Source organism: Pinus tabuliformis, chromosome 9 (assembly GCF_031772625.1).
Source record: "Pinus tabuliformis cultivar Carrire ecotype Pingquan chromosome 9, CPIR1, whole genome shotgun sequence".
Classification (NCBI taxonomy): Eukaryota; Viridiplantae; Streptophyta; class Pinopsida; order Pinales; family Pinaceae; genus Pinus; species Pinus tabuliformis.
In genome coordinates, this window is record NC_142307.1 from 1,971,634,461 (window position 1) to 1,971,651,281 (window position 16,821).

Sequence of the window (16,821 nt, forward strand, 5' to 3'; positions counted from 1 at the left end):
GCTCACTTTGCTCAGTAGTAATTGCACAATCCTGAAGGAGATAATTCCTTCTACATGGATGAGTTTCCTTTATAGGAAAAATCCTCCAACTGATAGTACATTGTCCCTTCCTCTAATCTCAACTGGGTCTCTGACTAAACTGACATGCATGAGTTATTGATGAGAGAATATTCAGTTATCTAGAGAGCAGTAGTTACATGCATGCAAGCATTAACTAACTGAACTCACAATTAATTCAACAAACTATTTGAACTAATCTAACTCGACTTAACTCAGATAACTGAGCTAATTAATTACAACTCAAAGAAAAACTCATCCCGATCTCCTTTAATCAAGGATAACTTCCTCAATCAATGGAGAAACTGTTGCATGTCTTCACATAGACTTCATGTTTGATTTCCTACAACTAATTAACTCAAGACGAATAAATTAATTATTTTACAAACAACTGCTAAGATCAAATTCGAATTTTACTTCTCTATTTTAGTTTAGGGAATAACTAAAATAGGAATCCATCCCGAAATACTATTTATAGCAATGTTATTTTTAGCACTTCCATTTTCCATTCCTTGTTGCTATGTCCAACACTAGTACCCGAACTGCTATTTATAACAATGCTATTTTTAGCATTTCTATTTTTATAATTTCTTGTTGCCATTTTCAACACTACCTCTCAACAAGAAAGGCATTCAACTTGAACCCGATCCAAAACCTTTGGAATGTTCTGCATGTAACACTTCTTCTAAGTGTTGTTACTCCAGCAACTCTAGAAACCAAAAATCTCCCAACTGACCTCCCTGTTGGGCTAGAAACACCCTCTGATGTTGAAGCTCCATCTACTGCTGACAAGTTCTCCCTCTTTGACCTCTAAGCTGCTACAACACTCCATGCATCTTGCACCATTGCACACCTCTCTATTCCATCCTGCACTAGTGCAACACTCCTGTGCCTCTCGCATTGCTACAGCTTGCTAGCTCTACATAGTCTTGGGACTCTTGCACTGTAGCTCTTTCTGCCACTCCATCCGCGTCTATCTCTGCCCACTCATTCAATCCTGCTACTCCTTGTCGGGGCTCCCGTAGCAAGGTCTAATCAAAGAGGTTCGGTACCTCAAGGATCCTGCCCCTATTTCAGCCTTCTTGGGACTGTCACTCCACATTGCCCCACCTCTGACCTGGAGGTATGGATGTATGTGATCCCTCTTCCCACTTGGCTCGAAATTTCCTCCTACTGGAGGTCTATGCATGAGTGGATGCCTCCACTCTGTCTCCTCTCAGCTTCCCCAGTTATGGCAACTCCACAACCTCCTGAAGCTTCATCACCAATCGTGGCTCCTCCACAATCGTCTCAGAATTCTTCTAGCACTGCATGTTAAGAGGTAATGTACTCTCCCTCTCAACCACCAAGTCTCCAATAGTTGCCTTGCTCCTCAAGGCTTTGCATGCATCTTGAACCTCAAGAACATACATGTTCTTGACACGTGAACCAATCTGCTTCACCTGTCTCGTGGTGATGTGTCTAAGGAAAACCTTTCCCTTACTGAAGACTACATCATAGCCTTTGTCTTCCAGCACTGCGATCGACACCAAATTTTTCCTCAGTCCTGGTACATACTTGACATCGATCAAGGTAATGCGAGCTCCATGCTCCCTCTAAAAAACAACCGTGCCTACACCTGAGACACTATACTTTTCATCATTACCCATTGCTATGAGTATCTGGAGATATTTCTCCTCCAAGGTACTAAACAAACTCTTGTCGTCAGTCATGTGCAAAGAAGCTCCACTATCAAGAAACCAACCACATCTGACCATGGATGAAACCATGCATGTGAAGAGGGTGAAATCCAACTCGAACTGTGTGGCCAATGCCTCACCTTCAGATCCTTCCTTAGATCCCATCTTGGATTTCTTTAGTGGATAATTTGTAGCAAAATGGCCCACCTCATGACAATGAAAGCATCACACTTTCGATTTGTCAAACTTCTTCCCACCATGGGAAGAACTTGATTTGGGATGAGAATCCTTATCCTTCCCTTTCTTCACCTTACTCGCTAAGGTGCAATTTTCTTCATCCTCCTTGGATGAAGATCCATCTTTGTTGCTTCTCCTTATCTCCTCCTACATCAAATCCGACCAAAGTCATTCCCAATCTGGTAGTTTCTCTCTTCCATTTACCGAGTCTTGGTACCTATGTGTTATGAAACCAGCTCACAAAAAGATAGAAAAGAGAGATTCACGCCTTAGAATTCAGCCTCTTCGAGGGGGCAACCTCCTTTACATTACATAAATGAGCAATTCTTGGATGATACAAATGACAAAACCTCCTTTCTATATATAGGAGTCTAGGGAATCACAATATAATCCAGCCGACCTAACAATTATAATATAAAGCCACAAAAATAACAATAGAGGGATTCTATGGGGCACATAAATAACAATATGGGGGTAATAGGGGCACAACAATATAAATAAGGGGTATAACTACAATAGTAATGTGGTAATCACTAGTATTATAGGGACCCAACATGTCCCTCTCCTTCAAAAAAAGTGTTGTCCTCAACGCTTGAGTAGTTCTAGATACTTCTGCATAAAATTCTCATCCTCCCATGTGGAACCTTCAGCGGATAAGTTCTTCCACTTGATAAGATACTCTGAAATTGATCGATTTCGTAGCTATCGAGTTCTTGTTTCTGTGACTGCTTCCGGTTCCAATATAATTTTTCCTTCCTCGTTAAGTTCTGGCAATATTGTTTGAATTGGGAGCTTGTCACCTATAACCTTCTTTAAACATGAAACATGGAAAACTGGGTGCAATCGAGAAGCTGCAGGAAGCTCCAATTTGTATGCCATAGTACCAATCTTTTGCAACACCTTGTACGGACCATAATACTTTGGTGATAATTTATTATCCTTCTTAGCTTGCTTTAGGGACATTTTCTTATATGGTTGTAGCCGTAGGAATACCCAATCACCTACATCAAAACTTCTTTCATTGCGATGTTGATCTGCATGTTGTTTCATTCTATTTTGTGCCAATACGAGGTTATCCTTTAAGAGTTGGAGGAATTGTTGTTGATGTTCGATGTGATGTTCCACTGCCTGAACCTTAGAATTTTCTCTTAAATATGATGTGATGGATGGTGGTTGATACCCATAAAGTGCCATAAATGGGGTCATTTTTGTTGCTGTATGGAAGGAAGTGTTATACCACCATTCAGCCAGAGGCAACCATTTGACCCATTGTGTCTGCTTATCAGATACAAAGCAACGAAGATATCCTTCCAAACATTTGTTTACTATCTCAGTTTTCCCATCAGATTGAGGATGATAAGATGAGCTATGAGCTAACTGAGTACCAAGACAAGAAAATAATTCTGTCCAAAAATTTCCAGTGAAAATGGGATCTCTGTCACTTACAATAATCTTTGGGTTTCCATGTAGCTTTTGAACTGTTTCCATAAATGAGTAGAAACTGTACTGGCTTTAAATGGATGTGATAATGCACAAAAGTGTGCATACTTGGTAAGTCTGTCAACTACCACCATGATGACACTCTTTCCCTCAGACTTAGGTAAAACTGTGATAAATTCCATTGAAACCTCCTCCCAACGTTGGCTTGAAATGGATAAAGGTTGTAATAGACCCATTGAAGCATTATGTCAAACATTTTGCAAGCATGACATGTAGAGCCATTGAGGCATTTTGTCAAACACTTACAACCATAGCCCTTAAGGCGATTTCACCAAAATTAACTAACATGAATCTAAGAATACATAATCATTATCAGTAATGCCAATAAGTGAACCTAATACATAAGTAGAACTGTCATCCATCTTGATTGTTGCATATACAAAAATTTAGGCACATAATGACTATAAATATTTAAGAATTTTTACAAATAGCTCGCAGCGATGTAGCTACAGCCATTGGAGAATTTTGAACAACGGTTAGCAGTCACAAAACAAGCTACTAGCTATTAAACTATCAAACAAGCAGTCACAAGTTATTTAAACTATCAATGTATTAACCATTGAGACTTTAAAATAAGAATTCCAAGTTTATATAACATATTGGCTTCATAAAAAGATATTACCTGGTAAATTACAGCTAAAAAAAACAACAAGACAAACCACCAGGCAGCGGCGGCAAATCTGTAACTCTGTTTTTTAAAATCAAATTTGGGGCGACATGGTCAAAAGGTACATATACCCCTTGAAGTTAAAATGAATCGAAACATAAACACCCAGAAATGTGATTATTTAAAACCACAACCAAAAACAAATTCCTACTATCTCATTTATCCCTTTTGTCAAACATATACTCTGCAAACTTATCTACAACTGTAAAAAGAGAAGGAAAAACCAAATTTATGCTATTAACATGTTTTCATAAAACTCATGGCAGTCTGAATGCTTTAGCCATTAAGACATGATGTAAATCAACTTGCAATGAAACTGTACAAAAAAAAAACTTACATAAAATAAACTACAGTTATTGCAAAATTCCTTCAACATTTAGTGTGCAGCATTTGATATACATCTAAGTTTCAGTCAACAACCAAATAAGCAAAACCATGTAATGAACTACAAAAGGAACTCAATATAATGATGTCAACATACCTGGTAGTGAATTTATACAACTCAAAAAAATGGGAGTATGCTCTAGCTCCAATGAGAGTATGCTCCAGCTCCAATATCCTTACCAACTCATTGTGAACCACCTGGTTTTCCTCCCAACCATATCCAGGAAGAACTTCTCCCCCCGGAACCCCCGAGTTGCAAAAGCTCACAAGAGGTACCAAAAGACAACAATAGAGAGATTTGCAAGGCAAACTAAGGAAGCAAATTTTCACTTCCTCTCAATACCACTCATGGCCAACCTCAATAGCTAGAGATCTTAGGATTTTAATAATAATTTCAGATTTATTATGGAAGCAATTGGCTACTCTCCATATCTCTCCCTCTCACTATTTTCCTTAAGTCTCTTCCACTCTTGGCCTCATAATCCTGTTGGGTTGTGTTATATTCTTTCCACGACTAGCCCACGTAGTTAACCGAGGGGTTAGAAGGGGGGCTGAGCCCCCCCTTCGTTGTGCCGATTGCGTAACGAGGGGAGTCATAGGGGGTTTGAGGGGTGCAGGTAACCCCACTCTATGGGGTCTGGGGCAGCGCCCCAGAAAATTTTGCTATGTTAGGTTGGGCGGACCTACCTATGGTTTTGTGCATGATTTTCGCACATGGTTTTGGATGCGATGGTTTTTGGTCCATGGTTTTCGACGCGTTGGTTTTCAGTCCATGGTATTGGATGCTTCGGTATGTATAAATATGTATTGTAACATTGAAAGGAATATAATGAAAAATCAAGCTGGTAGTCCCTGTTTTGGGATCCAAGGGAAATCTCTATGTATATGTGTTTTATGTGTTATGCTCTTGCATTTCTTATTTTATGTGTTTTAGAATTCGTATGCAGGTAATTTCTGTACGGGGTTAAAACCTACATTTGGTATCAGAGTTGTTTTGGCTTCAATGGGACACCTTTATTGCTGAGGGGTTTCGTTCAGGCCTGTGGTAGACCCCGTTCAGTGGGAGATCTGCGAGATCGATTCTGGTGGTGAAAGAAGATGGCGAGCAGTGGAAAGATAGAGATCGAGAAATTTAATGGTCAGAGTTTTGAGTTGTGGAAACTCAAGATGGAGGATCTATTGGTGGATGAAGATTAGTGGATCGCGGTAGATCCGAGTACTAAACCAACGGGAGTGTCTGATGAAGAATGGAAGATGTTGGATTGGAAGGCAAATAACACAAGATGATTGTGTGTCTAAGATTCAGTATTGCTGAATGTATCATGGGAAGCTATGTCTAAGTCTTTGTGGGACAAGTTAGGGACTTTGTACCAATCTAAGTCTTTGGTGAATAAATTGTTCCTACGGAAAACGCTATATAACCAAAGGATGAAAGATGGAGACTCAGTGACAGAGCATATGAATGTGTTTAATATTTTGGTAATTCAGTTATCGTCTGTTGATATCAAAATTTCAAATGAAGATAAGTGCATTAGTTTGTTGTGTTCTCTACCAGATTCGTGGGATAGTCTGGTTATTATAATAGGTAGCAATGCAACTGCCTTGCAGTTTGATGAAATAGTCTCATCCTTGCTGACGAAGGAGATGAGATGGAAAAATATGGAGAGCCAGAATGGTGATGCCTTGTCTGTACGAGGACGGTCCCAGAACAGAAACAAGAATAAGTCATCGAGTGGTAGATCTAAATCTAGAGGGAGATCTAAATCTCCAGGAAAACCTATAAAGGTGGTGTGCTGGAAATGTGGAAAGGAAGGGCACTACAAAAGGGACTATAAATCTAAAGCTCCTAATAAAATAAAGGGATTTGATGATGCTCCTTCTACAGAGGTTAAAACCACCTCAGATGAAGGTGGGGATGTGTACTTGGCTTCTTCAAGTACACATGTAAATCATGAGGCATGGTTGATTGACTTAGGTGCATCCTTTCACTTCACTCCCCATAGAGAGTGGTTCTGCGAGTATGAGAAATGTGATGGTGGTGATGTCTTCTTGGGGGATGACAAGAAGGCTAGAATCATTGATCACGGAAAAGTAAAGTTGAAGTTGCAAGGTGGAAGGGTTAGAACACTTCCGGGTGTTCTGCATATTCTTGCATTAGCTAGAAATTTGATTTCTATAAGCAAGTTGGATGATACAGGTGTAAAAATAGTGTTCAAGAAGGATACTCGCAAGATGGTTTGGGGGGCATTGGTATTGATGCAGGGAGTTTGAATTGGAACTCTGCACAAGCTACAAGGTAACACTGTTGTTGATGGGTGCAACAGTTCTGTGGTTCCTGATGTTGAAATTTGGTACCGGAGGACAGGTGGTTCCCTTAGGCTTTGATCTTTGGCCTAGGGAAAAGTGTCCAAAAGAATTTAATTTTTCTCCTAAAGTGACTTTATAATTTTATAAAGTTAAATCTAATTTAAAAGTGACTTTAAGTGATAAAGTTACTAAGTCTAATTTTAAAGTAAATGAAAAATTAGAAAGGAAAAGTGACTTTGGAAATAAATGACTAAGCGGGTCTTTATTAAAGTGGGGTGAATTAAAAAAATAGAAAGTGAGATTTAAATGAGCATTTAATCTCAACCATTGATCTAAATCTATTTTAGCCATTGGATTTAGAGATCACCCAAAAGTCACTTGGATCACCCAAAAGTCACTTGGAGTTATATTAAAGGAGGAAAAGGAGGAAAAGGTCATTCATTCTTTCATGAGCAGATTGGGAGAAGGAGAGCAAGAGAGCAAGAGAGATTTCTGAGCATGGAGGAGAAGGAGACAACAGCTTGGCACACATTCCAAGGCAGCAGTTGAGCAGATTTGTACAGCTGATTCAGCACATAGTGAAAGGCAGATTTTTGCACAAAAATCGAGGAGCAGTTTGCTGATTTTTCTGCACACAAAACGGAGGCCGTACAACATTTATTGCTGTCCTGTTTGCTGTAATTTCCAGATTGCTGTGAGGCACGGGAAAGGAGATAAGTCGTAAATTTGCTTGCTGATTTTTTGCTGAATAATTCTCACTGTAAAAAGGCAATTTTCAGAAATAAAGAAGAGCTCTCAAACTGGTTTTCCCCAAGAGTTGTAGGGGGTTTTTCCAGGGTCAAGTTGACCAAAAATATCAGTGTTTTAATGGCTGTTTTTGATTGCTGATTTTTAATTCTGCAATTTTCAGCATTCTGAAAAATTTCCAGAATTTGTGTTTTCAGTAATATTTATTTTTTTTCAGTCTGTTAAATGTATGGTTATGGGAATGGGCATTTAACTACATGGGATAAATAAGGAGAAACTGAAAACCGGGGTGGGAAAACAGAAATTTTTACATGGTATCAGAGCTTGAGTGCTGAAGGGCAGTTTGGGACAGCAAAAGGAAAAATTACAATTACTGATTTTTCACTCAGAAAATTCCAGCAAACTGATTTTTTCATAAACAACAGTTTTATCTTTACTACAACAGTGCTATTTTTCAGTTTTAGGACAGCAGGATGTCATTGGGATTGAGGGTGGAGGATAGGTTGGATGGGCATACAAATTACAGTGTTTGGAAGGAGAGAATGCAGAGTATCTTTGAGGAGGCAGAAGTCTGGGATATAATGGTGCATACCGCACAGAACCCTGTTGTTGTGCCCACTGATGTTACTCAGTTGGCTGAGTATAAAAAGAAGAACAATAAGGGTAAGAGGCTGATTCTAGACGGAATCAAAGACCATTGCATTCCTCATGTGAGAGGAAAGAGCAATGCCCATGAGATGTGGACAACATTGTCCAATCTCTACCAGAGTACCAATGAGAACCGGAAGATGGTCCTGAAGGAGAAGCTGAAGAACATTAAGATGGGGAATGATAGTGCAGCTGGATATCTCACAAAGATTACCAATGTGAGAGATGAGTTGGTAGCGATTGGAGAGGCCATTCCATCCACTGAGTTGGTGCGTATTGCAGTGAATGGCCTCCCTCGTTCATGGTTGAACTTTGCTGATGGGGTTTGTGCACGTGAGACCCTTCCCACATGGGAGAGGTTTTGGGATGATTGCATTCAGACAGAGATCAGGAAAGGACAACTTGGGGCAGCCAAGCCAGTTGAGAAGGATGAGGATGTAGCACTGGTGGTAGGAGGCAAGAAAGGCAAAGGGAAGAAGCAGGTTTCCACAAGCGGTGGTGGGGGCAAAGGCAAAGGTAAATGTAAACAGGGGACCACAAAGAAGGACTATTCCAAGGTGAAGTGTTGGAATTGTCAAAAGATGGGACACTATGCAGTTGTGTGTCCGGAGAAGAAGAAGAAGAAGGGGAAGAACAAGGACGTGGTAACTTCAGGAGAGATTGAGGACTTTGCTGGTCATTTTGACCGAGAGTTTGCGTTCACTACGTGTGAGTCCTCTAGTGCAGGATCACCTGCCACACAGGTTCAGAGGGAGCATGCTTTTCCCTCGATTAGCGGAGCATCTACAGGTATTTGGTATGTGGACAGTGGGGCTTCACGTCACATGACAGGAGTCCGTGAGTACTTCTCAGAGCTTTCAGAGAGTGGCACTGATATTGAGGTAGTACTCGGTGATGACAGAGTTGTTAGAGCAGTCGGGGTGGGGACAGTGACATTTCAGAGGGAGTCCAAACCTCCCTTGAAGGTGTCAGAGGTTCTTTATGTGCCAGGGATGAGGAAGAACCTCATATCCGTCTCAGCTTTGGAGGACAGAGGATATGAGGTACTGTTCAGGGGAGGACAGGTGTTGATGTATCCCAGGGGCACTCCAGCTGATTCAGCTAGAGTGATAGGTGTACACCATGCAAAGGTGTACAAGTTTGCATTTCAGCCCCTTTTGGCATTGAGCAGTAGTACCGACAGCAGAGCTAGCAGTTCTGAGCTGTGTGAGATTTGGCACCGCAGGATGGGACATATGTATCATGGATCCTTGAGGACATTGCGGGAGATCACTACAGGTGTGCCAGATTTCTGTACTGATCACTTTGATACTTGCAGAGGTTGTGCGATGGGCAAGTTTGCCAAATCCCCTTTTCCCAGCAGTGACAGCAGAGCGACGGGGATACTTGATTTGATTCATTCCGATGTGAGCGGTCGGATGTCTCATGTTTCCTTGAGTGGATATGAGTACTATGTTTTATTCATTGATGATCACTCCAGGAGGACCTGGATTTATTTTTTGAAGACCAAGAGTGAGGTCTTCAAGCGGTTTCAGGAGTTCAGAGCTCTTGTGGAGACTCAAACAGGTCGAAAGATCAAGTCCTTGAGGTCGGACAATGGAGGAGAGTACACCCTTGGAGAGTTTGTTGACTATTGTGCGGAGGCAGGCATTAGGAGGGAGTTCATTGTTCCTTACAACCCCCAGCAGAACGGGGTTGGAGAGAGGAAGAACAAATCCATCATAGGGGCTGCCAAAGCCATGTTACATGATCAGGGGTTTCCATTGTTCTTGTGGGCAGAGGCCTGCAACACAACTGTTTACTTGCAGAACAGGAGTCTGCATGTTTTCCAAATGTTGTCCAAAAATATTTATTCTGTAAGATATCCCCATAGTATGAAAATTCGTAGCAAGTCGAGACACCATTCATCTTCATCCAAGCACGTTAGTCAATTTTTTGAATCAAAAGAGGAGGAGATTCGATGAAGAAACAGATTCTGATCCATGCGGAAGGTTTGGTTACTGAATCACTCTCCAATGGTATGTTTCGAGTTCTGACAGATAATGGATGTCAGATTCTGACTCATATTTCGGGTAGGATTCGACGTAATTCCGTACGAATACTACCAGGAGATAGGGTCAAGGTCGAATTAAGTGCTTATGATTTAACCAAAGGACGTATAATATATAGACTTAGCAACAAACCTTCAAACGATTGAATCACCTTTTGAACATCTGATAGGGATCGAGAATCACAGATGAAACAGACTCTCTGTCTCAGGAAACAAAATGTAATATGAGCAAATTGGAGGGTCACAAATATGAAAATTCGTGCTTCTATTCGTAGAATTTGTGGAAAATGTCGACCAATTCGTAGACGGAAACGAGTTATGATAATTTGTTCTAATCTGAGACATAAGCAAAAACAGGGGTAATCCTCTTCTATATCAATTAACAGATCTAGTGGTAAAATAGATTTCGATATGCATTTTTCGAACTGAACTCATAATGATTAATATGTCAAAAACTATAAAAAGAATTGGTTCACGTAGGAATGAACATCGAGTACTCAAAGGAGTTATTTACGTTCAAGCAAGTTTTAACAATACCATAGTGACTGCTACAGATGTACGGGGACAAGTTCTTTCTTGGTCTTCTGCTGGTGCCTATGGATTCAAAGGTACAAGGAGAGGTACACCATTTGCTGCCCAGACTGCAGCAGAAAATGTTATTCATGCATTAATGGATCGGGGTATGGAATGAGTAGAAGTTATGATAAGTGGCCCTGGTCGAGGGAGAGATATAGCATTACGAACCATTCGTAGAAGTGGCATACTATTAAGTTTTGTACGTGACGTAACCCCTATGCCACATAATGGATGTAGACCTCCCAAAAAGAGACGTGTGTAAGAATTGAATTAATTTCAAGAGAAAGAAATGATTTAATGATCTGATCAAATATTCTTGGTATGATTCGAGATGAAATCTCAGTCTCTATTCAGACACTACGATGGAAATGCATCGAATCCAGAGCATACAGTAAGCGTCTTCATTATGGCCGTTTTTCTCTATCCCCACTCCGCAAAGGTCGAGCCGATACAATAGGCATCGCAATGCGAAGAGCTTTACTTGGAGAAGTAGAAGGAACATGTATCACACGTGTAAAATTAGAGAACATAAAATATGAATATTCCGCGATAATAGGTATTGAAGAATCAGTACATGACATTTTGATGAATCTAAAAGAAATTGTATTTAGAAGTGACTCGTACGGAATCCGAGAAGCTTCTATTTATATTGTTGGACCCAGAAATGTAACTGCTCAAGATATCATATTACCCCCTTCTGTGAAAATAATTGATACTACACAACATATAGCTAGACTTACTAAATCAATTACTTCTGATATCAGATTACAAATTGAAAAAAATCGCTGATATATTATACATAGTCCAAATAATTATCAGGACGGAATTTTTCCTATAGACATTGTTTTTATGCCTGTTCGCGATGCGAATTATAGTATTCATTCCTATGGGAGCGGAAATGAAATACGAGAAGTCCTTTTCCTGGAAATATGGATGAATGGGGGGTTAACTCCTAGGGAGGCACTTTACGAAGCTTCTCGAAATTTGATCGATTTATTTATTCCCTTCCTCCATGGAGAGGAACAGAACATCGATGGAATGAACAATAAAAAAGGGTCTAATATGCTTCCCTTCCCCCTTTCGCACGTATTGACTGATACGGGGGAAACGAAAGAAAAAATAGCATTTCAACTTATTTTCATTGACCAATTAGAGTTACCCCCCAAAACCTATAACTCCCTCAGAAGAGCCAATATACATACATTATTGGACCTCTTAATTACAGTCGAGAAGATCTAATGAGAATTGAACACTTCGGGAAGGAATCTGTTGAACAGGTATTGGAAGTTCTACGAAAATGTTTTGCAATTGATCCACCCAGGAATTAGTTTCGGGTTCATAAAATGGTTGGTTTCATTTCATCTCTTCATTTCCTTTACCCAAGTTCTTTTGGAGAGTCATGAGAATCTTTGACATATCTCTCTTTCGTGGAATATTCGAAAGAAATATCTGACAAGATGGGTATATCTAGGGAGATATAATTTGTCTTAAAGCAACTACTCCCTAGATATATGAATAAAAAAATTGAAATATTTTTATATTCGACAGTTGGATCAAATTGGATTGGAAAAGACCTAAAGTTAAAGATTCATCAATAGGCAACGCTGCCCCAATACCTAACCAAAGGGCTGTTGTAGTACTAATCAAGGATACTATTGTAGCTATTAGATGACAAAATGGATTCTGAAATTGATTCACATTCTCTAGAAAAGGCACCGTCAATGATCCCACGGGTACTGAGCCCATTAAAAGGACACCTAATAATTTGTTAGGTACTTTACGAAGTATTTGGAATACAGGGAAAAAATACCATTCGGGCAATATCTCCAAAGGAGTTGCAAATGGATTTGCTGGTTCACCAATCATTGATGGTTCTAGAACCGCTAAACCTATTGTACATGCAATAGTACCTAAAATTACTACTGGAAAAATATATGAAAGATCATTGGGCCAAGCGGGCTCTCCATAATAATTATGTCCCATACCTTTAGCTAATTTAGCCCTTAATACAGGATCATTTAGGTCAGGTTTCTTTGTTATTGGGATAAGTAGATCTTTATGGATCTATCCCCCGAAAGAACTGGACATGCCAATTTTTATCATCCGGCTCGAACAATAACTGGAGGAAGTATATATCACTTATTTTTTCCCGTGATGGAAGACGAATTGGAAAAATAGGAACTAATAATGTCTATGATCATCCATCATTGGTCATTTTATTATTCCAGTTAAATGCTCATGACCCAAGTAAGCTCACAAATTCGATCATGATCGATATGCCTTTTGGACCATCTTAGTCCTTGTAATTTGTGTTTATCACCACGAATAGACCTCAAAAGTTTTTTAGCATACAAGGTATTGACTTGTTATTGATCCGGCCTCTCTCCTTCCTTAGATCCCTTCTTTCACTCCAATAGTTTTCCCATCGAAATGGATGCAAGGGAAATGGATGCATTTTCACACTATGAAAAGGAGAAGTAAAGTCATATAGTCCAATTATTGAATATATGAAAATATTGTCCCATTGTCCGGATCTCACGGAGCCCTTCCTGATTCGGATTCGATCATAGAAAGAATTCTCTTGGAACGGAACAAACTGACCAATGCCTTTCCACCCAGGTGCTAAACTTCCTATTTCTGATAAGGAAATTGGGACAGAGACACATTTTATCAGAAATATTTATGTGGTAGATCGGAGAAAGTATCTGCATGGCCTAATCAATAGTTCAAGTCACACACTCCCATAATCCATCTTCTCCGTCTGAGAATCTACTCCAATTATTTGTTTGTATTGGATGAATAATACTCCAAAATCGAAAGGAGAAATCCGAGGACCATATTTTCTATGGATATTTCCATTTTTGAATAATAAATATTCCTGGCGATGATATATTACTGTCGTTATTCGGAACGATAAGTTATGAATAGTTATTTTCAATCTATCTTTCCTCTCTATAAAGGACCTGGAATACCCTGCTTACGGATCATTAGAAAGTGCATTGGCATAAATACAGCAGTAAGAAGGGGTAATATGAAAGTGTGTAAACTATAAAAACGAGTCAAGGTAGATTGACCCACACTAACACTTCCGCGTAATAATTCTACCAGAGGAGATCCTATTACAGGAATAGCCTCAGGCACACCAGTCACAATTTTCACTGCCCAATAACCAATTTGATCCCAGGGCAAAGAATAACCAGTTACACCGAAGGATACGGTCAACACAGCCAAAATTACACCTGTGACCCAAGTTAATTCACGGGGTTTTTTGAATCCACCTGTGAGATAAACACGGAATACGTGCAGGATCATCATTAGAACCATCATACTTGCCGACCATCGATGAATTGATCGGATTAACCAACCAAAGTTAACTTCGGTCATTAGGTATTGAACAGAGGCAAAAGCTTCTGTAACGGTCGGACGATAGTAAAAAGTCATAGCAAAACCAGTAGCTACTTGTACTAAAAAACAAGTAAGTGTGATCCCCCCTAGACAATAAAATATATTGACATGAGGAGGAACATATTTACTGGTGATATCATCCGCAATCGCCTGAATCTCGAGACGCTCTTCGAACCGATCGTATACTTTATTGAGATAGGTAAACTGAAATTCCCCCTCTGAAAACCGTACATGAGAATTTCCCTTCATACGGCTTGAACAAGAACACGCAAATGCTTTTGGACACGAATAAATAAATTTCGAAAAGAGATACTTGAGGGTTCGTTGCCTGACCGGCTGGAGAAATGAAGATCATTCGAAACAATCCAGCATTTCTATTAGAAGACTCTATAGTGCCAAAATTTCAAAAAGTGCCAAAATTTCAAAAAGTGCCAAAATTTCAAGTCGGCTCATCCCTATGATAAATCACTATAGGCCCTTTGAACGATCTTTTACCCTATTCGTGTGATCAGTTCCCTAGAAAAGAACTAATATAGACGATTTATAGGAATTATCTTGTCGAGATCTCAATAGATGAATCAATCCAAACCTCAGATTTCAATTAGACCCCGATGATTTTATCAAATCCCCAAAAGGTTCTCTGGGTAATAACCTTTTCATTTTCGCTCATTCGACGAAATATGCTAACTAAGAGAAATCAGATACTATATCATTCTTTGGTCATAATCAGCATAATTATGAGAGGGGATATTTCCTTCGATTTATTATAGGAAATACCTCTTTCAATTTCTTTATTGGAAGTCTGGTGACGAGGAAATGATAGGTACAAACCATAGTTCAGATCTTCCGGAACATATCTATGATAGACCTCGTGCTCTAGAGATTCAATATTCTAGAAATTAAATATCCAACGAGGTAGGACCATCTTGATGAAGATAACAGATCGGTCTTCTGTACTATAAATATGGATCGATTTCAACAAGTCGCACACCCATATTCCAAAAATCCTTAGAGAAAAGTAATTACACGATCAAACTATTGGAACAAGATAAGCTAAAAACTCAAAGCCACTATTTGGTCTGGGTTTGAATCCCTCAGTTCTTTTTTTTTCTTCAAGAGCTCACCAGGTGAATTTTGGAGTTCCTCAGCCCCAACTAACCGGAATCCCATCCAATAAAACGGAAGAATTATAAATCTCCAAGATAATAGATAGGAATACTGCAAATAGAGCCATTGCAAAACCCATAAGAGGAGTAGTTCCCCATCCAGGAGCTACTTTACCATATTCTGAATTAAGCGGTTTTAAGGTCGTTCCTACAAGGGTTTCTTTTGGCGTGGTTTTGGAAGTATCATCAATGGTCTGTGTAGCCATAGAAACTATTGTATTGGTTGAGATCTGTTAACTTTGTTATTATATGGTAAACATACCATGATATTGGGATCACCTAAATTTTCGGCCAGACCGGCACGAACCCGTCGATCTATTTCTTGTTGGAAGTATCCCTAATCCCACTGGTAACGAGTGGGACCGAATAATTCGACCGGAGTAGTTGCGGAGCCATACCACATGGTCCCAGCAACAATGAAAGCTGCAAAAAACATAGCAGCAATACTGCTGGATAGGACCGTTTCAATTTTCCCCATGCGTAATCCTACGTATAAACGTTGGGGAGGACGAACACTGAGATGGAATAGACCTGCTAATATACCCAAAATACCCGCTGCTATATGATGAGAAGCTATTCCTCCTGGAACAAAAGGATCAAAACCTTCAGCTCCCCATGCTGGATCCACTGGTTGTATTTTTCCAGTTAGTCCATAAGGATCAGACACCCATATCCCAGGACCATACAAACCCGTTACATGAAATGCTCCAAATCCGAAACAAGCTACTCCTGAGAGGAATAAATGAATTCCAAATACTTTTGGCAAATCTAAACAACGTTTTCCCGTACGTTCATCACAGAATATGTCCAGATCCCAATATACCCAATGCCAGATAGCTGCCAAAAAGCACAGGCCAGAAAACATGATATGTGCCCCGGCCACACCTTCATAACTCCAAATACCGGGATTAATTACAGTTTCTCCGGTGATGTTCCATCCACTCCATGAATCCTTTATTCCCAAATGAGTCATAAAAGGTATAACGAACATACCTTGTCTCCACATTGGATCAAGAACAGGATCGGATGGATCAAAAACTGCTAATTCGTACAGAGTCATTGAACCAGCCCAACTAGCAACTAGAGTTGTATGCATTATATGTACAGAAATTAACCGTCCAGGATCATTCAATACGACGATATGAACGCGATACCAAGGCAAACCCATGCAAACACCCCTTTATCGGAAAAAGTAGACACTATGTAACTTTCTCACATTGGATTGGAAGAGATCATGTTATCAAGCTAGACCCGGATCATCTCGAAAGTGAACATCTATTCACTTGGACATTGCTAATGATGGAACAGGTTTGAAACAATTTTGTTCATACATAATAGCAGGGAGAGGCAAAGATATTTTATCGTTTGTATGTACCAATACACAATGTAGGGATTGGT

The 16,821-nt window shown here is 39.8% G+C and overlaps 1 protein-coding gene across 1 annotated transcript; it reads right to left on the reverse strand.

Moving 5' to 3' along the window:
* Nucleotides 1-12,340: 12,340 nt before the first annotated feature.
* On the reverse strand, nt 12,341-16,594 carry LOC149156901 (uncharacterized). The gene is made up of 4 exons (XM_089444908.1): nt 15,787-16,594; nt 15,417-15,634; nt 13,821-14,593; nt 12,341-12,917 (listed from the first exon to the last, which is right to left on the reverse strand). The coding sequence occupies exons 1-4, from the start codon at nt 16,589-16,591 to the stop codon at nt 12,356-12,358; spliced, it is 2,358 nt and encodes a 785-aa protein (XP_089301034.1). The 5' UTR covers nt 16,592-16,594; the 3' UTR covers nt 12,341-12,355.
* Nucleotides 16,595-16,821: the final 227 nt, after the last annotated feature.